The sequence below is a fragment of the Arvicanthis niloticus genome, chromosome 7, assembly GCF_011762505.2.
Source record: "Arvicanthis niloticus isolate mArvNil1 chromosome 7, mArvNil1.pat.X, whole genome shotgun sequence".
Lineage (NCBI taxonomy): Eukaryota > Metazoa > Chordata > Mammalia > Rodentia > Muridae > Arvicanthis > Arvicanthis niloticus.
The window spans coordinates 75,252,604-75,277,475 of record NC_047664.1 but is presented as its reverse complement, the minus strand read 5'-3'; the positions used below and the strand labels follow the sequence as shown (position 1 = coordinate 75,277,475).

Genomic DNA, 24,872 nt, shown 5'->3' with positions numbered 1-24,872 from the left:
CATTTCAAAATTATGACACACTTTTCTATAGAAAATCTCAAGTAGACTTTGTAGGGTAGATTGTAATACATTGTAATTTAGATTGGTCTGTTACTGGGTCCCAATAGCTTATAATATATAATTTATAAATGCAAATTTTTATTGGGTATCTTTTGGTTAATCATCCAAATTATCTTGAATATTATCAGCCTCAAATTTCACTTGCTACAAAGATGTTTGTTTTGGTTCTATATCAGTAATATAGAGCTAGTTTTTACTTTATAAACGTGTGTGTTGTAAGTTACATTGTTTAAATGTTAAACACTTTGCACTACTGGATAAAAGGAAATTTCCACTTGCTGAGACCATAAGTTACTTAATACTGGGAAGTGAGTGCTAGCCTATGGCTGTGTGGTGTAGATGTGTGGCTCCCAGAGGTGTTGAGAGTACTGAAACGGAGTGGGCGTGATGCATGAATGTTGTGGAGAACAGTATTGGTTTCTCCAGAGCAACCCTGAATCGATGAGGGTTCGAAGTATGTAGTATTGGTGGTATTATTGACACAGGTCCATTTGGTGTTTGGCTTTGACCCTGGCATCCAGGAACATGCGCAGTTAAAGTGCTCAAACGTTTTACTGATTCATCCCTCGGGATGCAACAAGTTTGAGGAACTGGGGACGTCTTGCCTGTTGATGTAATGAAATAATGGTTACCAGAATTTGTTGAGGTTTCCTAAATTAAATTGTGGCTTAGATTCAGGTATAGCTAGTGAGAGCTTCAGCCAACAAAAGATTATACTAAAGACTTCTAAAGATCAAGAAATGGGTTGTTGTTGTGGTCGCTTCGCTGAAGTCCGAGGTTCCAAGAGCTGGCTCTGTCGTTTCCTGCCGCCATGAAGTGGTTGTTTAAGGAGGACCACTCGCTGGAACACAGAGGCGTGGAATCCGCGAAGATCAGAGCGAAGTATCCCGACCGGGTTCCAGTGATCGTGGAAAAGGTCTCTGGCTCCCAGATTGTTGATATGGACAAGAGGAAGTACTTGGTGCCATCCGACATCACCGTGGCTCAGTTCATGTGGATCATAAGGAAAAGGATCCCGCTTCCTTCCGAGAAGGCCAGCTTCCTGTTTGTGGACCAGACAGTCCCACAATCCAGCCTAACTATGGGACAGCTTTACCAGAAGGAAAAAGATGAAGATGGATTCTTGTATGTGGCCTACAGCGGAGAGAATACTTTTGGCTTCTGAGGCCCTTGCTGGGCTAGGTGCACCCTTCCTGCTTGTGTATCTTGTAAATAACTGGCTGTTCTCAGTTACTCCGCCAGAGCCTCCACACAGACATACTAGTGCATTTGTAACTGGATTTATTTCTTAATATATTGGAAGGTTTTGTTTCCTTAGATTAGTAAATTATCATACAGAGTTTAATTTTTCAGTTTTCTTTCTGTGCACTGTCTGTGCTCCAGGGAACCTGTCCTCTGGGAATCATATTTAATGAAGACATAATGAAGGGCGGTAGGTGTGGTATTACAGTGGAAAGGAGGGCTGATGCATTGTTCTGGATTATGTTCGAAGTGTTAGATGGCTAAGTACTAAAAGCACCCAAATTAAATCTTAGCAATCAGAACACTTGCTTTACTAGATTTTGCCAACTGCAAATCATGTTGGACTGAGCTAATCTGTGCTTCTTTCTGAGACTATTAAGGTAAATACTTAACAATAAAGCCTCCTTATAAAGGCAAAAAAAAAAAAAAAAGAAATGATTTGGAAATTATTGGAATGGCACTCTATCGGTATTTTATCTAGAAAGCAAAGGAAAATATACTTTTGATATTTAATTTGGATATTAATTTTTATGCAATTTATATGATAAACTAGTAATGTTTTAGAATCTATTGATACTTTACCATTAGATGAGCTAGGAACTTATATGTGAAATTGTAAGTTTCAAAAAATAATAGAAATGTTGTGTATGATTTTTTTAGCAGTTCATATGGACTTGAACTTGTTATGTAACTGAAATGACCTTGAACCTTGATTTTTCCTGCCTCCATCAACAAGGTCTGGGATTACTTACATGTGTCACCATGCTTGCTCAAGTATTTAATAGTTAATAGCATTTTTGTAATATAGATGGTTTTCTTATCATTTTGCCATCACCTTGTTGAAAATGGTATCACCTTATACTTTCTCCAGTAAACCTTTATTTGGCACCTACTGTGTTCTGCATTGTTGCAGGTGCTAGTGAGACAGTGATGACTAAGACAGAAAATTTATTGCCCTCAAGAGGCACTTGATAAGTTCTGAGGGTTAAAAAATATAGATTACATGTAGTTACTTGAGAATTAGATGTATGCACATGCAAGAGAGAGCAGAAAAGAGAGAAAGGGAAGAGAGCGAAGAAGAAGGAAAGACAGGGAGCAAATATGGAAAGATGAGGGAGAATGAGTTATATTTTTAATTATTATTGAAAGAATATGTATTCACTATAGAAAGTTTAGAAATTCTAGAAGACAATGATTTAGAGAACTGCTTCAATACATATATCACAGGTTGAAAAAACAAAGTAATAGTATTCCCATGGGTGAGGGGAATGCCACATGCATACAATCCCAGTACTTGGAGGCTGAGACAGGAGGATTGTTAGTTCAGACTAGCCTAGGCTACGTAATATGATCCCATACTTAAAAAAAAAAGGAAAACTAAACAAAGAATCATTTCTTTACTTTGAGCATTTGGGATATTAGTATATAATACGTTAATAAAACAAATGCTACATTGGTTCTACAAAATAACAGCCATTTTTGATCTTGACTCTTGACTGTTTTGAGAGTTTTAAGAAGCATGTCATACTTTTCAGTTTGCAGGGAATTTAATGAAGTGTAGTTTCCCAAAGATTCCTGTGTATGGGTTAGGTTAGGATGAAGCAATGAGAAGCAGCCATATACCACACTCACAATTATACAGACACCTATTTGTGCCAAATAATTATAGATGACAGAAAAAATATGAAAGCCTCAGGGAAAGAGATCAGAATTTGAGCATCAGGTTCAAAGAAGAGTTATTCTGGTGGTAAGTGAAGATGTATAAAAGTTTTCATTTAGTGAGGAGGGTACTGATGGAGAAAGAAAGTATCCGTGATGCAGTTGGGTATCCTAGTATCTCTGCTTAGTGTAAAGATACAGTTCTCTTACTCTTCTGACCCGGTTCTAGATTGCTGGTACTCTTCTGGTTCCTAGACATCCATTTGGTATTCAACAAGCAGCTCCGAGACATCTGTAAACCACAGATAGTGTGAATAAAATGTGGTTATTCTCATAATGAAGCGTACTCTTGTGGCACAAGAATACTCTTCTTTAACATCACAAATTACCAGAGACATTCACACATATTAGTTGTTGCAGTGAGGATGATGATGATGGTAATGATGATGACTTCTTGGATTTCTTATTTGGCTTTCTTAATTAATTCTTCTGTACTGTTACTATGACGTGCCAGAATATAGAGGAACAGAGAGGCAACATGTGAGCAAGCAGACAGGAAGGGAATCAGACTTGTAGCTATACCAAGTCGCATTCATGGTTGGAGTAATGCCTTCTAAGCACTGATGGGTTTTGGACATATAACTTAATTTCACAGAAGAAGCATTGGATTGTATCACTGTCTTGAATTTCAGTTAGAGTACATTTATTAGTATAATTTTAATATTAGTATTCAGATAGGTTCTCACTAATGTAGTCTAGACTGGTCTCAAACTCACTGTGTAGCTGAATATGATCTTGAACTTCTGAATGTCCTGCCTCCACCTCCCAAGTGCTAGGATTTCAGGCATGGGCCACCACCACTCAGTTTTCTGTGGTATTGGAATTCACCAGGGCTTTATGCCTTAATCAACCAATTAAGCTACATCCTCAGCCCATCATTCATCCATTATCCCTGGAGTCGATATATGTAATTACAGTTTTTGGAGCAATGCTGGGTATACAGAAAGCATTCAGTAAACGTTGGCAAATGTTTTGCTGTAGGCTGATACCATATGTCCACTTATTCTTCCCCTTCTTCAACAAATATGTAGTGAGAGCCTGTGGTTGCCTTTCTATGTTGGAGATGGTGGGTACCTGGTGGACTAGAGTGAGTGCACCTTTGTCATCACAGAGCTAAGGCTGATTTGCTAGGTAATGGAGAACATAATTTATGTGACAAAGAGCAAACTTCTAAATTGTTGTTATTAAGCATCTGTCATTTTTTGTTAGAAGGGGAACGTGCATTATAAAGCATCATCCCGTTAACGCTTTAATGTCCTCTTTGAGTTCTCATTTGCTTGTGTGCTTAAACAGGAGCGGTTGGGCACCATGGAGACAACTTAGTAGAGAAGATCATTTCAGTGCTTCCACAGCTTCCAGGCCACACCAACGACGTGATGGTCAACATGGCAGAGCTCACTGCCGTCCAGGCTGTGGAGGAAAACCAGGACGTGATTGCACCAGGCTGCCTCGCACCATCCAAGTAAGACATGTGGCTTTCTTTTGTTTTTCTTTCATTCTTTTTCCTCTTCCCTTTTTCTTACCTAATACGGAGTATTTCTGTAGAAAAGAAATGAACTTGTAATTTCAGAACTTGGGAGATGAAGGCAGAAGACTCAGGAACTTGGAATCATCACTGGCTAGTTATTCTGTTCAGGTCCATCCTGGGCTACATGAGATCCTATTTTTAAAAGAAGAAAGAAAGAAAGAATGAATGAAATACTACTCCAGTAGAAAAATTCATAATGGATAATATTTAGGAAAAATACCTCCTTTAAATATCTAACTAATCATACCTCCAAAGTATAGTAAGCCAAAGAGTACGGTATTTTATAAGAGTGCCCAGGCCTTTCACAGTATCAGACAAGTGAGTCTGTTTATGGGTCTCCGTTTGATAGATAGTTTTATAGGAATTAAGTCTGGGATTCCAGTTTCTCTTCACACTTGGCTTTCTTGGATGACTAAATGCAGCCCACGTAGCTATGAGTCAGCATTGTATTTTATATTTAAAAACTATGCTTTTGTGCATCACTGGGTGATGTTTCTGTTTCTAGGTATATTTTTTTTCACATACTTCAAGAAATCAAACAAAGACCATATGCACTTTAAGTCATATAGTGTTTCAAAAACAAAAAGAACTTTTTTCTAGACATGGCAATAAAAACATGTCATACCTTTTCAAGTTTGCCTTTCATCCACAATATTATCAGTTTTTACATTTATGTATGTATGTATGTATGTATGTATGTATGTATGTGTGAGTGAGTGTTTTGCCCAGATGAATGAATAAATGAATGTGTACTATGCCTGATGCCCATGGAGTTTAGAAAGTGTCAGATCTTTTTGAACTGGAATTACAGTTGAGAACTGCCATATGAGTGCTGGAACCAAACTAGGGTCCTCTGCAAAAGCAGTCAGTGCACTTAACCAACTGAACCAGTTCTCCAGACCCTGGTATTGCTTTTTGTTTTTTTTTGTTGTTGTTGTTTTTTTTTTAAATATTAGTAATAAAATAAAAGTATTTATTTTATCTATTTTATACTTTTAAACAAAACAAGATGTTTTGGCATTATAGTTTAAAATCTAAATTGTAATAGATACATTTGGAATTTTCTATTATTTTGGAATTAATTTGTGGCATCTGAAGTTTTCAATCTTTTTGCTGGTACCTAGGGTGGTGTCTTAATTTGGGTTTTACTGCTGTGAATAGACTTCATGACTAAGGCATATCTTATAAAGAACAACCTTTAATTGGGCTGACTTACAGGTTCAGAGGTTCAGTCCAGTATCATTAAGACAGCAACATGGCAGCATTTAGGTAGGCATGGTACAGGAGGAGCTGAGAGTTCTACATCTTCGTCTGAAGGCTGCTAGTGGAAGACTGACTTCCAGGCAGCTAGGATGAGGGTGTTAACCCACATCCACAGTGACACACCTACTCCAACAAGTCCACACCTTCTAATATTGCCATTCCCTGGGCCAAGCATATACAAACCATCACGGGTGGGAAGAAAATGGAAAGATTGGGACTTGTCTTCTCTCTGCGCCTATATAACTAATGAGGAACTAGAGAAGAGCTCGCAGCTCTTCCCAAGGTCCTTGTGATTGGAGGGTCTTCAGAAGCTAACAGGTAAGGTCTTTCTATGAGCTAAGAAATATAAGGACATGGAGGAAGAAAAACCAGCATTTCTGTCTTTATGGAACACTTTGGTTGTTGCGGTGATGATGTCATGAGTTATACACAGTAGAAAAGCATAGACATGACCTGAACTGCCACTGGGGGTCATTCCTGCAGAGAGGTTTATCTCATAGAAGTATGTGCCTTGAGTTGATTGTGTCTAGAAGTTTGGAAGTGGCATCTAATGAAAAGGGTATGGAAGCAAGATTCTTGGGGCCTGATGCTATGACAGTAAGGAATAGAGACATCCTTGCAGGCACCATTGCCATCAACTCTTTCAACATTTTCCATTTCCCATTACGTCAAGCTTGTCCCTAAGGGGGAGTCATTTTAAGTTTTACAGTAAATCGATGAGGGAGATTTCCTCAGTTTTCAGGTATAGTAATTGAGGTACGGAGGCAGTAAATTACATAGATGAGGATCTAGAAACACAACCAATGTCTGATTTCAGAGCCACTGTCTTCCCTTCTGTGCTGTCCGTATGGGGCCCAGAGAAGCGCTCGGTTCTTAACCAGACTTGGGGACTCAATAAGACATAAAAAGAAAGCCACTTTTTCTTTATTCCAAGGAGCCCTGTTTGTCCATGGTAATTTTTATAGAAGAACTGAAATTATTTTCATATTTCAGTAAAAGAGGGGATTGTTAAAGTTGTTTAGCAGCTAAGCAAACCAAAGGAAGAATGTTGATTAAAGTTTCGAAGGTGCAAATAGTCAGGGTCTAGGGAGCAACAACTCAGGAGAAGCCTCTTAAAGGCTGTGACCCAGAGAGACTGGGTTTTAACTTATTTCTGTCTTTTAATTATTCTGCTAAGGCTTTAGATTCCAGAAACTGGTGGGATGGCTCTATCTTCGCGTTTGCCCCCCATCTGCCCAGTGGGGGTTGGAGCTGCTTATACTAAGAACTATGCTGAGATTATATGGGATGGCAGGGAGGTTGTTCTCTATAGGTAACTGGAGTTCGTACTTAAAAGAAGAGACAAGACAAGAGAAGCCCTTTCTTCATAGAACACACTTAAGGGAGGACTTGTTATGTAGGGTCTGAACATTTCAGATATCTTAACTGATTTAATGGCTCTCACATTTGGGATAGATTCTGTCATCCCCCATTCTAATCCCCAGTGAAGTTGTCCTGTGAGGCATCCTGTGCAGCTGGAGTGGCGAAGGTCTGGCTCTAAGTCAGTGCTTACAGTTACCCCATGCTTCTCTTGTAGAAGCCTGAGGTCATTAGAAAATGGACAAGCAAACTCCCAAGAAAAGGTTGTCCAATGAGAGGAGCTGAGTCCATTAGAGTACATGAAAGCATGTGAACCCTTACCCATGTGGCAGGACAGATAGAGAATAGCAGCCGCAGCTCCATCACGACTGTGGCCAGCCTCAGCTCCATCATGACTATGGCCAGCCTCAGCTTCATCATGACTGTGGCCAGTGTCATTATCTCAACTCTCTAGCATCCATTTTACATCAGGCTTAGTTCAGGGCTTAACTGGGCCTGTCCTGAAGTGCCTTTTCCCTCACCAGAGATCCGCTTAAGAAATTGCTATGTTGGTGTTAGGGGATGGTGTGGAAATTGTTAATCTTGTATAAAAGAACTCAATAAATTGTTTTGATGTTTCAAAAAAAAAAAAAAAAGAAAAGAAAAAGAAATGGGTAAGAAGGAATATCTTTCTACTTAGGTAGGTCTTTGCTTTTTAAAAGCGACTCAAGTTAAACCCTGGCTCCTTCTCTGTCGATCTTCTCTCATAACTCCCAGGACTCCTCAAACTGCTGCAGCAGGAAGGTTAATGATGAGGACCGTTGTAAGGACAAGCAGGCCTTGCATCTCCACACCCAGGCTGAGTCTCATGTTGTGTGGTGAAATGTATTTCTTCTAGTTTAAACTAGATTGAATCACTGTTTTCGGGCACTCAGAACCAAAGCCATGCTGACACGTTTTCTGCACCCTATTATTTCATCTATAAAATTAGGGCATTGCTCTAAATGAACTCCACAACTCCCCTTTCATTTTAAACAAAGTCATTCTCCCTAAGCTTCTGCTGTGGCTTAGCCCTACCTCTGAACACATATTCAGGCTGTGTCTGTATTCGTGGTCTCTGACTTCACTGGTGTCCTTTTCTTCTTCTCATTATACTATAAAAATGAGTTTAAGTGCTATCTAAAGATGACACTGTGACCTCAAATGTTATAGAGGACTTCTAGAGGGGTCTGAGTAAAGCAGAACCCGTATGTATGTATGTATGTATGTATGTATGTATGTATGTATATGTATGTATGTATATGTATGTATGTATATGTATGTATGTGTGTGTGTATATATATATATATATATGTGTGTGTGTGTGTGTGTGTGTGTATGTATGTATGTATGTAATGTATATGTGTACACTGTAGCTGTCTTCAGACACACCAGAAGAGGGCATTGGACCCCATAATAGATGATTGTGGTTGCTGGGAATTGAACTCAGGACCTCTGGAAGAGCAGTCAGTGCTCTTAACTGCTGAGCCATCTCTCCAGCTCAAAGTAGAACCTTTTAGTAAGGGCAGGGCTGGAGAAAAGATGACAGTGTAAAGACACACTGTGGGTAAAGTGCATTGTAAAGATACATGCAGAGATGCACACTGGGAATATTATAAGCAAGAACTGGGGTCAGAATGGGAGCTTTGTTTCAACTGCTTGCACAAGTGAAGAAGTTATACTGAGTGATTTGTCTACCAAGGAGGAATTGAAATAAGCCACAGTTTTCCTAGCATGCACCATATGTCCATCACAGTAGCATAGCCTCTACTCCCTCTGACAGCTCTCCAGAAGCTTCTCAATGGAAGGAGAGTGAGGATGAAATGCAGAACAGATGGACACTTGGCACCAAACATGCCTGCAGTGCAATAGTATTTAAAAGTCAAGTTTCTAAGTATGACATAAGCCTTTACAATAAAAACTTATTGGTAATACAGTTTTCATAATAGGCTGTTTACAATTACAGCTATTGAAGTTCCTGCCAATGCAAATGAGAAATCAAGAGCATAAATACATTACAGCATGGTGTTGCTGTCTCTGTCCACCTTTCCCTGGATTATGGGAAATATTTTTGGCAAGAAGGAGGCAGAATCCTGTTTTTATTAAAGCAGGTTTCTGATGTTGGCTCCAAACCCCGCTCTTTCTAATCTCTTAGTCTTTTAGCATCTTGAGCAGCCTTTCCCTGATCTTCCAGCTCCATGCACGCCACCTGGTTCTGGCCCAGGGCCGCTGAGTGTTCTGGTACAGTGCCCATCACTCCTGGTCTTTGTACCTGTCCCTCCTCTTCTTCCCAGTGAAAGCCAAGACTTGCAATGGACTCCAGACTGTGGGTACCTGGCTTTGTAGTACTTTGTATTACTTTTATAATAATTTACTTCTATTTTTTAGACTATATGCCCGTACCCTCTCTCTGGCCTCCTCACCTGCCCCTTTCCAGCGGCACTGGCTTCCTTACTGTTCTGTGTATAAGCTGCGCAGTGTCCTGCCTCAAGTGCTCTGCTTCTGTGGCCTTTGCTCCTGGATCCTTCTTTCCTCATGAATGTGCTCAAGATTTTCTTCATTTTCAGTGAGTCCTTTGCCGTCTGCTCAGCACTTTGTAGCTGCTGTCTCACTTGTAGTTTTCTTCTTCAGTACTTCTCTTTCTAGTAGAGTTGTCTGTGCTCTAGTTCTGTTTCTCTACTAGAGAGATACAGAGAATTCTCTAGTAGAGAGATCCAATAGCAGAGGTATTTGTCAGTTTTATCCACACTATGACCTGTTACCTGGAATTGTAGCTGGAACTTGAGATATTGAATGAAAAACCAAATCAGTGAATGCATGAGTGGTGGTGGCTGTTGCATGTACACATCCAGAGCAGGATCTGGGGATAGGGTGAGTTATGGACTTAGAGGAGGTCAAGCCAAACAACTTGAGCATTCTACATTATACTTATTGAATATTTAAAACATAGTCACTGTGTTAACAAGATATTGTAAACAGGAGGGTCAGAGAGACAGAAAAGAGAGATGGGAAAGATGCTTGCTACCAAGCCTGACAACCTGATAGATCTCTTATGTTCAAGGTGAAAAATGGATTTCTGCAAGTTGAAATGTCCTCTGACCTCCACATAAGTGCAGTAGCACATCTGTGTGCACACCCCCCATCTAGGATAAATAAAAAACAAGGCATATAGTCTAAAAAAATAGAAGTAAATTATTATAAAAGTAAATGAAACCACTAACAGTACTTACTGTGGTCATCGAGAATCAGGTACTGTGCATAATTGTATGCACTAGATTTTCCTGTAACTGACAGCACAGTATCATCCAGCATTGCCACAACTGTGTGAATGATGCTTTGAGTAAAAATGTCATTTTATAGGGACACTATCCTGAATGTCATTCATGGTTGACTGAAATGTTACTGTATGTTGTGTCTCTATGTCTTGTGTCTCTATATAATTTGTTTCCAAGCCTCTGACTGAGACTGTTTTGTTATTTAGATGCTGAGGATTGACCTAATGCCCGTGCATGCCAGGACTTGACCACTGAGCTATGCCCTAGCACTGTACTGATGCATTCATGCATGTGTGTTGCTTGGTTGAGTTTTTGTTTGTTTGATTTTTAACAAGTATTCTTCCTCCAAATGCATTTTATTGTTTGTCCCACATTGAAAGAAAAAAAAAAAAAAAACAAACGCAGAATTCCCTGCCACAGTTTTGTTTTAAGATGCGTTGTCACAATTTATTCAAAAGCAACTCTACAAGGTTGGTATTAGTCTTTTGTTTATTTACTTTTGTAGAAGTCGAGAAAAAGAAAAAGTTTCTCTGGGCTCAGCTGCAGCTATAGAAAGCAGAATTTATGAATAATTTATGGATTCTTTATATATATATATAAAGAATATATATATATATATATATATATATATATAAATTTTTGAAAGTACAAATGAGAGTGGACACAGATTCTTTAAAATGATTTTTTCAAGTACTGAGCGCCCTGTATGAGAGAGAGGTTGTGTCTGTTGCTCTGAGTGTTGTTTTTTTGTTTGACTTTGGTTGTCCATTTTTCTCTGTGTTCAGTGTTTTTTTGATCAAATCTTTACGACTTGCAAGGGTCTGCTTTCATTATTTTGTTTTTGTGTTTTTGAGACAGGGACTCTCAATGTAGCCCTAGCTGTCCTGGAACTTGTTACACAGACCAAGCTGGCCTTGAACTCAAACTTACAGAGATCCTTCTGCCTCTGCCTCTGAAAGGCTGGGGTTAAAGGTATGTGCCATCATGCCTGGCTTGACCAAGATCTTTTTGATTTATCATCATGATAGTTTTCTTCTCTGTTAAGAAAGTAGATGGGGCCAGGCAGTGGTGGTGCATGCCTTTAATCCCAGCACTTGGGAGGCAGAGGCAGGCGGATTTCTGAGTTCGAGGCCAGCCTGGTCTACAGAGTGAGTTCCAGGACAGCCAGAGCTACACAGAGAAACCCTGTCTCCAAAAACCAAAAAAAAAAAAAAAAAAAAAAAAGAAAGAAAGTAGATGGGATGATTTCTAAGGAACGGTCTAAAATTCCACGTCCCAAAAGAAGTGTTTAGTATATAGAGAGTAGGCACTCAGAATACATAGTAGGCACTCAAGAATGTGTTGACTGATGTGAATAAATGTGAATAAAGCCCAAAATAAGAATATTCAATAGGAAGAAATGAACACTCATTCTAGTATAAGACAATGTAATTGTACATCCAGACCAGGAAGCACATTTATTCTGTTCCGCAGTTAGTGGTAAGTTTGAGTCCTGTAAGCTCTCTCAGTGGCTCTCCTCTGTCCTTTGGGTAAACACTTAACTTTGGGTTTGAGAAGATCTATAGATACGCTCTGTTCTTACTCTTTCAGCCCTCTCTTCATCTCCCCCCAGCTTTCCTCCTTCGAGCTCATTCTTTGGATTGCAGCTGTGCTTAATGGCTTTCAGATTCTTAGTCCTCAGCCTTTCCACCTGTTGGCCTTCCAATAAGCTGTGTCTTCCTTTATGCTTCCTTTATAATTGTTTCTAGTAAATACTACCCTCTGTTTTCTATCTTAGTGCAGACTGGATGGTTTGTTTGTTTATATAGGGACAGGGTCTCACTATATAGACCAGGTGAGCCTGGAATTCTCAGCAACCTGCATGCCTCTGCCTCCAGAGTTAAAGACAGATGGCCTCCCCATATTGGATGATTTCACAATTGCTAGTTTATTGTCTGTTTGTTCCCTCTGACCAGATGCTTGTGAGAGAAACTTATACTCAACCTCTTTGCTCTTGTGTGCTACGGTTGTACTGTAGAGCCCAGAAGGTGATGGCGGCAGGATATGATTGTCCTATGGGTCCATGGGTCCAGGATGGTGACATTCATTTAAAGCTAGAATATTTTTCTTCTTTTTTTGTTTTTTTTTTCGAGACAGGGTTTCTCTGTGTAGGCCTGGCTGTCCTGGAACTCACTCTGTAGACCAGGCTAGCCTCGAACTCAGAAATCCACCTGCCTCTGCCTCCGAAGTGCTGGGATTAAAGGCGTGTACCACCAACTGGCCAGCAATATTTCTGTTCTTAATGTTTCGTTGCTACCTTTATTCCAAAATTTACTAAGACAATTTCCTGTTAGTGACCAATATTACAAATTTAAAATAGGAAGAGAGATTTGTAACAGGATCACATTTTCTAGGATGTCCATGAGGAACACCATTTATTTGAACCTAGAACATGCCTGGACTACTAAATGAATTCAGGGCTAGTCTTGGCAGCTTAGTGAGACCCTGTCTCAAAATTAAATGTTATAAGAGGGATAGGGATAGCTCAGTGACAAAGGGCATTGTCCAGCCCAGTCCCAGCTTCATTCAGCACTGCACATTCTAAGTGCTGTTTCAACAATGAAGATGAGAGCACAGCAGTCTGCGGTTAAAGACCCTCCAGTTGTCCATAGAAGTCAGCAATCTCTGACATGAGTCACTACGCCTGAAATGGCTTGATAGTTGCTGGGGTGGGGCTGTCAAAGTGACTTAACTGGCTACATCCATACTTCCTTCATTTTCTGAAAGGCTTCTTCTCATGGGCCTGTTGCCCAGGCCGCTCTAGCTCAATCTACCCTAATGCCATTGTTTAACTACTTCCCCTCTGCTCTTCTGGTCCTCAGCGTGACCTTGACTCCTCACATAGTGTTTGTTCTCCCAGAGCTGCTGTCTGTGTCACCTCCATGCTGACTTCTCTCTTAGATCTAGCTGCAGAGGCTGGAGTTGCTTGATGAGTGTTCAGCTTCAGGAAGTGCTGATATTTTGAAAGATTGATGAAGGACAGACTGGTTTCCAGGTTTATCCAATTCACGTCTCCTGTACTGCAATTCTTTCACTGTTTTGGAGATCAAGGTTAATGGCTATGCTTCTCATCTGAATTGTTTAAAAATAGCAGTCAAGAGGAAGATGACTACAGAAGTCTGATTCATTTATTTAGCTCATCAAACTCACACTGATGGAAATCATTATTCCTCCATCTAACAAACTGTGACTCAGCTTGCTCTATTTACAAGTTAAATGTTTGTTGGGTTTATCACTGCTGGCTGTTGTTGTTAATTGTGTTTCTGTTGGAGTACCAAGACTGGTGACACAGATCCTGTGAGTAAGCGCAGCTTTCCTGCGTGCCACGAAGGGATTGTCTCTCCGGTCTACGCATAAGATGCCAGTGTGCATTCATAGTTGAACATCAGCCTCCTAATTACACGCCTTCCACTTGACTGAAGTAGTACCGTGAGTCAACACTCAAGCGTCTTTAAAGAATTAACGCTGCCGTCTTTGCATTTTATTTGGTGGTGAATATTTCCTGTTTATCTTTAGTAGACTGAATCTGACATTTTATACTTGCCAAACCAAGGCAACTTCTAAAATTCCATTAAGAGCTGAGTAATTATGATAAATAAAGAGCCAGGAGTGAGTGGAAAGGACCGTGTCTTCCTGTAACCAGGCTCTGGACAGATGTTAAAACAGGATCTGTGGCAGGTTCTAACTGTTAGCTTGTAGTCTTAAAATGTGGTTATTTGTGAAAATAGTTTTAGTTTTAGGGATACAAAATAGCTTATTAAGAAAAAGAACAGGGGCTAGAGAGATAGCTCAGCTATTAAGAGTATTGACTGCTCTTCCAGAGGTCCGAGTTCAATTCCTAGCAACCACATGGTGGCTCACAGCCATCTGTAATGGGGTCTGATGCCACTCTTCTGGTGTCTGAGACAGTGACAGTGTACTCATGTACATAAAATGAATAAATAAATCTTAAAAAAAAAGAAGAACAAGAACAGGTATTTGTATGTATTTAGCATTTTATATAGTTACTCAGAGTTTAGCAGCTCATTACATTTCATAGCAACACAACAGATCTTTTCATAAGACAAACATACTACTATTTTATCATACACTTCAAAGAATGAATTTTAACAAAATTGTCTTCCAGTAACTGCAATAAGTTAAAACTTATGTCTGGAAAGGAGGGGCTGCCAGAAAAGTGCTTAATTCATATTTTACAACTTTCTGGATGTGTTCTTGTTAATTCTTTCTGTTGTTGTCACTAGGTTTGTGAAAGGGAAATAGTTGTAATAAAAAGAAATAACAGTGTGGGGTAGTCATGCATCAGTTGATGCACTCTGGGCAGTAAATCAGATCTGCACATGTGAAGCTGGACCAAGCATGGTGGGGGCTCATCCTCAGGTGCCAGCAGTGCCAAGGTCCCTTTCTTGACAGAAGTATATATAAGCAAGCTTCATATGTGTGGCTTCCAGGGACATGAACTCAAATGACAGTCAGTGTATTGCCCATATAACCTGGGCAAACTAGTCCCTCCTACCTTTAAAACTCAAGGACAATCTTTATCATAATTTAAAGGAAGAACTCCCCCAAATAGACTAGCTGTTATTCTCAGCAGCTGCTTGGAAGAGGAAGATATAGTTACGCCATTTGAATTAGGGGCATGGAAGCCAGCCACATAACAGAAAAGCAGCTGAGCTGCCCCCCCCCCCCCCCAAGTGTCCTTAGGCTCTGGCAAGCATCCAAAAGAAAGGAAGGAAAAAGAAAAGTTATGCCTTCTGAGTCAGGGGTCAGAAAGGCAGGCAAAGTCTTAGGACGCCTTGGAGGGATTCCAAACTAATACCTTAAAGACTATTCTGTATTTATGAAGTGGGTTAGAGAAATACCCTAGAGAATTGTTATTCAGTGAGATAAGATAGTCTATTGTCTGTGACATAGTTCCCAATAAATGAAAATAACATTACATGACTTAGAAATATAGCATCCCAGAAAGATCATTCGGAGTCACAGATAACACATTGGCACTTGGAATTTTAGAATTGCGTTCTAATGTTCCTTTTGGAACATAATGTTCTATTATGGAAAAACAACTTAGATGCTTTGCCTTTTTATTTTTTAAAAAGATTATATATATATATATATATGTATATATATATATATATATATATAAAGTATATGCATACATATATATATATATATAAAGTATATGCATACATTTGGAACACTTGAAAATTTAGAAAGAACATAAGAAAACCTCCTTCTCTGTATGTTAACCATATGAGTGCATGTGCCCATGGCACATATGCAGGCCAGAGGACAACACTGAGGGTTTCCTCACCTTCCACCTTGTTTGAGACACATTTTCCTGTTGTCACTGTGTATACCAGGCTAGCTGACCCAGGATTTCCTGGGGATTCTCTCGTCTCTGCCTTCCACCTTGCCATAAGAACACTGGGATTACAGATATATATTCCCTCTTTTTTCATGGCTTTATACTTTTAAAGTGGCAGGCAACTTACCCCTGTTGTTTTTTTTTGGGGGGGGGGATTTACACAGTAAAATTGAAGTGGAAAATAATTAGCATTGTGTAACAACATGACTGTTAGTGATTATTGATGACTGCATGGGGAACAGTGTGGTACTATTTAAAACAAAACAAAACAAAAGAATGCAGGATCTGAGAGTATTATCTTCTCCATATGTTTATGTAGCAATAGGAAGAAGAAGTGAGGGAGGGAGGAGAGGAGCTGAATTAAATTGTCCTTCAAGCAAGAGATTTGTTAGCCAGCAGGCAGGCAGCACAGTACAGCAATGGTGGTCTGTGAGGAGGGTGTGGGGCCTGGTTTATGTGTGACAGTGATCAGACTGTCTGCTAGATGGTGGTGAGGCATTTGGATGTGTTCTTGTTTGCTCCCAGTCCCCCTTGCTTAGGGCCTGGTTACCTGGAAGGCCTGTGCCTTATAAACAGTTAGGACTACTTAAGACTTCATTTGTGTATTCCATCCTGTATAAGGTCCATTGACTATTTAAAGAGAGAATAGTGCATAGTAAGGAAATTAAGAATTTGAAAAGAGTACAGCATAGACTATTGAAAATAATCCGAATTCTGCCTAGCGGGCTCTCTTTGATAGTTTGCTCACTGAGTTTAGAAGTCTGTTAGCTGACCATGATCCCCAATTTCACCATTTTCAGACTGAGCGTGCTTCAGTTAGGCCATTGGCTTTTGTGTGCCTCTTTAGATTGAGTCAGTGACCACAACATAGAGGAAAGAACCAAAGAAATATGTTTTAATAAATTCCGAAGTGCTTTCAAAAGAGAATGTGGTGATGTAATTTCAAAATGTATTTTAAAACTATGCTTTATTTATGTTTCAAAATCCTCAAATTAAAAAAGATTTTATAAATGGTGTGTGTGTGTCCACAGAGGTCATGAGGGAGCTAGAGTTACAGACAGTTGTGCGCTGTCATATAGGTGCTAGGAGCTGAACTTTGATCCCCTGGGAAAGCAGCAAGTACTCTTAACTGATGAGCATCTCTTCGGCTCCGTAGACATCTTCTGTAGTAATGCAAACGAAAGCTGTTTCATAGCAGACTTATTAAAAAGATGTCGATCAGCTGTTCTTGAACTTGAGAGGAAAGACTGAGCAAGATGAAGCAGGTTTAAGGTAGGATGTGAAGGGCTTAGATAGGTGTAACTATGATTTACTAGTACTCTGCTTCATTGGAGGCTGGAGGAACAAAGCTTAAAGAGACATTCTTCTGGAAATGTGACAGTGGAGGTCTGGATCATGCGCTTCCGCTTCCAGAAGCCAACAGGGAGTTCACTTGTGGAGTGTTACATTTTGGCAAGCAAGTTGGCTACACTTTGCTTTTGTACTAAATATCTGAGTGAGGTTGTGTTAAAAACTAATGAATATACTTGTTTTGGGAAGGATCTTTTAAGACCACGTAGCATCCAGGTTGTAGCATGCTTACTGTCTACTGTTCTTAGTTATGCAGCAAGAGACTGCAGGTGAGCACTCTACAGCTTGTTGATGAAAGGAGCCTTGAGTGAGTCTGAAGTTCCTGACAAAGCTGATGCTGTCATGGCTAGAGACTAGCGCCAATGACCACCATCCATTCAATAAAGAGACACAGCTGATAAGGTTTGAGAGCTGCACTAAGCCATGCTTTAAAGAGGGGATTTACAGGGCCATTTGGTACTAGGCCCATTTAGCACAACAATAGTAGAGCGCCTACCTCTGGGGCCTTGCTCCTCCAAGCTTCTAGTTCTTGATCAGATTTATAGTATCAGGCCTTTATTTCCTCCTGTGGAGCAGGCCTTAAATCCACTCAGAAAGCAGTTGGCCATTCCCATAGCATTCCTGGGACCATCGCACCTGTGTTCTTCATGTCTCGTCACACTGATCATTCCTGTAGCACCAGGGGTCACAGCTGGGTATGACTTTTGGTTATTCTCCAATATGCAATATGCAGAGCACTTTCCAATACTACGGAAGCTAGCTAGCAGAGAGGAAGGGAGTTTTCTGATTATTAACACCTTGATTTCTCCCTATTTCCAAGTTAAGTTTCTAAGTCATATAGAAGCTACTGCTGTAATAGAAGTGTATATGTTGGATGGATGGCTATTAGATACATCTTTACTTGGCAGCAGAATTTGGCAGTGTCATATAATGGTGTTTTTAGGCTTACAAGCAAGGCATATAGGATCATAGAGACTTTCACCAAAATTCTAGAAAGCTGCTGAGTCCAGTTAATGTGTAATAGGATTGGATTCCCTGTAAGGAGGTCCTAAGAGGTCATTCATCAAACTGACCAGGAAGCCTAAGTTACTATGGAGACCTCAGGATGTTGGAGGTGCTAGTGTTGGGGACCTCACTAGTCCCACGTTGGGGTGGCCAAAAAATGTCTCGGCCTGAGCAAAATGTTGAGGCCCGGGCCGACCCACGTTTGGGCGGCCACTGTATCCCGGCCCAAGCTGCCACTCCGGTCTTCAGGTCGGGGGTTCAGCAAGAGCGAGGGTGACGGCAGATTCTACCTAATGTCTGAGATTCGTCTCTGATGATCCCTCTATAGTCTCTGATCTCCGTCTATATTCTCTGATCTCTGGTTCTGTCTTCTATCGTCTCCCTAATGTCTGAGTCCTACTGTCTGCCTCTGCATTTTATATGTCTTACTTCTAAGCCACGCCTCTAAGTTACACCTTTAATCATGCCCTTAGGTCTTGTCTCTAACTCTGATCTCTATACTTCTAAGTCACACACCTTTAATCTCATACACCTTTAATCTCAAGGTATCTAAACCAAGATTATCACAGTGTTCTCAGCTGTTGTAGGCTATTGTAATCCAAGTCTCATGTCAGGGTATATGGCTCAAGATGGCTGCAAAGCTGATAGCCGCTTTCTGCTAAAAGTCGGCCCCCAACATGCTAGGACCATGAGCCATACACTGAGGAAACAGAGGGGAGGAGCACATGTGTTGCAGGCTGTGTTATAGACAGCAGCATTATAGGGGTGGGGCTGCTCAAGTCTGCTGGGGTCCAGATGATGCAACCACAAGCTCTGATATTAGATATGGAGCTGCAGGGTTTGGTATTTGTTCTGCTGTGTTTGGTTTTACTTAGATTTAATATTTCCTTGCTATACCCGCATTCTTCTTCTTTGGAATGTGCCATTAAATAATAGAAAAATTTAACTTGCTATTTGATTTTATAGGATCTTATGATGCCTTGAGTCTCAGAAGAGACTTTGGATTTTGGGCATTGGAACAATATCAGAACTGTTAACATTTGGAAGACTGTTTACAGACGAACTAAATGTATTGTGCATTATAAAATGTTAATGAGTATTTGAGGGCAGAGGTAGGCTGCTAAGGTTTAAATATATTTGGAGATTGAGTTGATAAGGAGTAGATTTGTATGGTTTATCTTGATTTCAACTTGTGAGATTTGGAGTCACACCCAGAGACTGGTGGTTCAGACAAGGTTAACTGGATGTGTGTGGCAGCTTCCTATGGGCCAGATCCAAGGTTTGAATATTCAAGTCTCTGTTTCCTGACTGAAGACATAATCTAACCAGCTACTTCATGTTCCCATTAACATGTCTCCCTTGAAATGATGGACTATATTCCCCTAATCTCTAATCCAAAATTCAATCCTCTCTCGGTTTAGCACTGAAGAACACTGGTTGCTCTTTCAGAGGACCCAGACTCAATTTCCAGCATCCACATGGTAGCTAGCAATGGTTTGTAATTTCAGTCCCAGGGGATCCAGTGTCCTCTTCTCACTTCTGCAGACACACATACACATGATGCATAGACATACATGTAGGCGAAACATCCATACACATAAAATAACATGATTTAAAAAGAGAAACTTTTTAAGGGCTGGCAAGATGGCTCAGCTGTTAAAGGTGTTTGCTACATGATCTGATCCCCTAAGTTAGATCTCACATCAGAGGAAGGGGAAAACCAACTCTTTAAAAGTTGTCTTCTAACTTTCATGCATGGGCCTGCATCTACACAAAATCACATGCACACAATATGCACACAGGATAATCATGGGATAAGATAAACTGCTTACAACAGGAAGCACACATGAAATCAGACAGACAGAACTGTTGGTACTGACAAAACAATTTTTAAGGAACTGTGACCTATGTGTCAGTGTTAGGAATCTCAGAGAAATCTGTATTTCTTCCAAGGTAGTTTAGAACACAGGGGCTAGAGTACTCTAAATCTGCAGTGAGTGAGTGTGCACAAGTAGGGCTTTATGAATAAGAACATTTGATAATTAAGTGGATTTGTCCTGTCTATTATGCCCCACTCTAAGCCGTCCAGTCACAGTAGTAATGGCAGCAGCAACAACACAGCTTAATCTAGGAAGTCAGAAAAGAGCTGTGTGTACATATTCTCATACTGAATCTGTGAAGTCATTCATATTGCTTTCCTCATAAAGGAGATAGATGAGGGAAGGAGAGAATCAATTATATACTCCATCTTATTCTACTTGCAGTTTAATTTATTTAATATTTATTGAGAGACCCACCACAGGCTTGGCACCATTTTCAGGTAATGAGGAATTTTGCAGCGAGTCCGACAAAGTCCCTATTTTCATAGAAGCACTTCATCTTTCACGAGCAAGCTATAGAAGGATTAAACATGGAAACACATGCTAAGTCTAGTGGCGGTATAAAGATCAGGTAGGTCAGAATGGCCCAGCGAGGAGTGGGAGTGGGCTAGCATATGGACTGGATGGCTTCCTCATTGCTTTATCTCTCTCCAATAAGCTTACGTTTTAGAAGAGACCAGTGAGGGAGGCACGATTTTAGGAAGAAAATTCTTGGAAAAGAAGAGAAAGAAGTCTTATGCTTAAGAGGATTGTACCACAGCCTGTATGTTTGGATTGGGTGGTGGGGACAATATTTGAAGTTTCCACACAACCTTTTTGACTCCAGCGCATGCATCTTAGTGACTTCTGTAAGCCACTGGGCAGTCTCAGCATTTAGTCCACTGGGACCTTGGAGATGCACTGTATTAATGAGATGTGTATTCTCGTGGAAAGGAAGAGGGCAGTGATGCTCTACTCTGGAGCACCTGTGTTGAGACTGAGACCAGGAGCTGGGGAGAGTCATTTTGTCGGGAAAAGGGAGGTTGTGACTGTGGACCATGAGTTTGGGAAGCTGACCGTGTAAACTGGCTGCTCAGTGTTCTTCAGTGGTTCTCAATTGCATTCCACTCTTTAGAGAAAGTGGGTGTTTTCTTGAAAACCTCAAAGCAAATACATGTATTTTTGAATTATGGTGAAGCCTGTCTTTGTCTTACTCCTTGGAAGGAGCAAAACAGTCTTAGGTCTCTTGCATATCTGCTTTGAATGTTCTAAAATGCTCCTTTCTCCTGTTTGTAGCTATGGCATGATAACCATTCCCCTTTCTGAGCAGAGGCATAATGTCTTCCTTTGTCTGCATTTAAAGCTTGTTTCTTTGTACAAGCTTGCTGTTTGCATAAGAAGCTATTCTCTCAGCCACTGTCCTCCCAGATAGGATTGTATTAGCATAGAGTCCATTTACTCGTCAGTGAAACTCATGTCACATGATGTGTAATGTCTTTGCTTATGTGTCATAAATATGTAAGCTTCCAGATTTTAAGTCAGTGAAAGTTTATCTGTATGCCATCCACATATAGGGCATGACATCTAATTTACATGCTCATGTAATTAAACCTAAGGATAATAGATGCAGGGTTCTGTTACGGTCCTTTAGAGGAGCACCAAGACTGACTTTATAATTAGAAAATTGACTACAGTTGCAGACTGGAGTTCTACAATAGCTGTGAACAGCTAGAAAGCTAGAGGGAGCTGCTCCCTCCATTGAAGAAGCTGGATGCCTCAGAATAAGGTGGGGGAGGACTTAGAGGCAGTCTAGCCCCAGGCCTAGTATGGAGGCTTAGAAGCACCCTGTAAAGCTCTGAGTGAGCATTCAAAAGCTGGATGTAGAGCCTACTGCCTGTAAGCAGTGGCAAAAGCAGCAGAATGCCCACACTTAGGGTTAAGCCCAGGCTTGAAGCGTTCCCTGTTTCTTTAGTTTCTAGTTCTGCCCAGCGCCCAACATATTGGACAGAGGAGCCCATATGCAGATCAGATCTTACCTGCTTAGCTCACTGATCCTCTGGAAACATCCCCTCAGATACATGGAGAAATGTGCTTTACTGATTTTCTATGTATTCCTCAGTCTGTCAAGTTGGTAGCTAAGGTAACCATCAGAGAGGTTATAGTTTTGAGAGTAAAGATGGTTACTTCATATGTAAAAGTGCTGATAATAAGAGCTACTCCTCTTTATTGGGTTAGTGTTTGAGTTAGTGGTGCTTTTTAGGTGGAAGATGTCCTTAGGAAAGGACAAAAGTCACCCTTGTTTCCTTTATATTGAGCTTTGAAAATGTTATTACAAATGCGTATACTTGGCTCTGTGGCGGTGGCCTTCCGGAAGGAACACTGTGCTCATTTATAACCGGGCCAAGGCATGGCAGCTGAGACAGAGAGCTACTGGGAAGTGAACCCAGATGCGACCCTGCATAATGCAGTGCTTGGGCTGCTATCAACAGATAATTGTAAAGGCATCCTTAAGGGCCATCCTTCCTACTGAATGCCTGGAGTGGAATACTCTGTGCCTGCTCCTGAGTGCAAGCCCTCATTCTTACTCACCAGGAAGTCTGCCTGTTAGGAAGTGCATTGAAAATCCAGACAAGAACTCTCAGTGAGGATTTCTCTGTGCTTCTCAGACAGAATGCTATGTCAAGTTGACGCTACTGATATGTTGAGTTTAGTGTTACATTTAATTTTTTACCTTTTGTAACATTAATGTTTCTTTAGCAATGAATTGTATTATGAACTACTTGCAAGTGAAAAGTCTCCAAAAATATATCTAATACACATTTTTCTCGTACTTTCATGGAACAATGTAGCCTTTCTTCTCTCTTTTATCCTGATTTGTTGTCCCCTTAATTCCTCAATACTCTGCCCATTAAATGAATTAGATACTGTATTAAGTTAACACTTAGCAGTGGGAATGATGGAATTAGTGCTCATAAGGAAGTGCTGAGGTTTTCTTCCTTGCAGTCCTTCCCGTTTCCCAGTAGGATTTACTCTGAGCTGTATGTGTTTCCACTGCAGTGATGCCTCAGCCAAGGCCCTCTGGGAAGCCTTACTGAACACCAAGCACAAAGAGGCAGTGATGGAAGTTCGGAGACATCTAGTGGAAGCAGCCAGCAGAGAGAACCTGCCCATCAAGATGAGTATGGGTAAGCCTCTGCCTCCTTGGAAGCAGCACAGAAATCCTACCTGTTTTGAGTAGAAGCAAAGATGCAACTTTGGGACTGTCCTGGTGTTTGTTTATTCATTCCACTCCCTGCCTTCCTGCCTTTCTGTCTTTTCTCTTTTCCTGATTCCTTTTTTTTTTTTTTTAATGATCGTTAATCTTTTTTTAAAGTCCACTCGTTATTCCCCTCCCATTCTGCCCTCCAACAGTTCATCATCCCATTCCCCCTCCCCATCTCCAAGAGGATGTCCTCCCCTCTCCGCCAGGCCTTCCCACTCCCTGGGGCTTCAAATCTCTCAAGGATTAGGTGTGTCTTCTCCCACTGAGGCCAGACCCAGCAGTCCTCTGCTGTATGTGTCATACATATATCAGCTGGTGTATGCTGCCTGGTCGGTGGCTCAGTATCTGAGAGATCTCAGGGGTCCAGCTTAGTTGAGACTGCTGGTCTTCCTATGGGGTTGCCCTCCTCCTCAGTTTCTTCCAGCTTTTCCCTAATTCAACCACAGAGGTCCCTGGCTTCTGTCCACTGGTTGAGTGTAAGTATCTGTATCTGACTCTTTCAGCTGCTTGTTGGGCCTCTTGGAGGACAGCCATGCTAGGCTCATATCCATAGCATCAGTGTCAGGCCTTGGAGCCTCCCCTTGAGCTGGATCCCAATTTGGGCTGGTCACTGGATCTCCTTTCCCTCAGTCTCCAGGGCCCAAGTGAGGTTGCCTCAATCTCACTTGGGAGGGAGAAGAAAGCAATCACAGGGCGGGGTGGGGGAGGCCGTGCAGAGGGAGGGAGAGACCTGGGTAGGAGAGGGGACAAGGAGGGGAAAGGGGGAACATGATCAATTATGGGGTGGGGGCAGGAGTAAAGCCCTGAGGGCCAGCAGAAAGAATGGAAATAGGCAACCTCGGGAGGTAGGTGGGGGGCCTTCTAGAATGTACCAGAGACTTAGGAGGTGAGAAACACTCAGGACTCAAAGGGAGGGACCTTAGATGAAATTCTCAACGTGGGGAAAGGGAACTTGTAGAGCCTACCTCCAGTAGAAAGTCAGGGCATCAAGTGAGGGATGGGGTTGCCATCCCACAGTCAAAACTCTGACCCAGAGTTGTTCCTGTCACTGCTTCCTTTTATTCTTTCTCTGTTGTTTTTAACATGTATACTTGTGTGTGGTGTGTATATTTATGTGCATGTATGTTACATTAGCATACGTATATGTATAGGTACACATGCACATGAAGATCAGAGGCTGACATCATCGCTATCCTACTCCATAACTTCCCCAACTATTTACAAAGGCAGGTTGCATAGGAGTCCCTTATCTCTACTTCTTGATCATGGTTACATGCCAGGATTTTATGTGGTTACTAGGGATGACTCTGTACAAGTCATTTATCCAGTGGACCACCATCCTGCCCCTTTCCCTTTTGAACACAGAATCTTCCTTCCTTAGCTTCCCCAGTTCTGGGATGAAGCACCATGCTGGGCTCCTTGCCTCCTTTCTTTCCACAATCCTACATGTTTGTTTAGTTTGGAGTTTCTTACTCATAAGTACAGTGAAGCAAGAACTAATTCATATCATGAATTAAGAAAGGAC

At 41.0% G+C, this 24,872-nt stretch overlaps 1 protein-coding gene and 1 pseudogene across 2 annotated transcripts in view; both read left to right on the top strand.

Annotated features, from left to right (window-relative positions):
• Scfd2 (sec1 family domain containing 2) overlaps positions 1 to 24,872 on the top strand; it is a 314,061-nt gene that overhangs the window by 5,923 nt on the left and 283,266 nt on the right. For both annotated transcript variants that reach the window (XM_076938659.1, XM_034509376.2), the window contains exons 2-3: positions 4,315 to 4,483; positions 23,143 to 23,270. In XM_076938659.1, the coding sequence (XP_076794774.1) occupies positions 4,315 to 4,483; positions 23,143 to 23,270 (297 nt within the window). The remainder of the gene's footprint in view (positions 1 to 4,314; positions 4,484 to 23,142; positions 23,271 to 24,872) is intronic.
• Positions 843 to 1,425, top strand: LOC117713064 (gamma-aminobutyric acid receptor-associated protein-like 2 pseudogene; annotated as a pseudogene).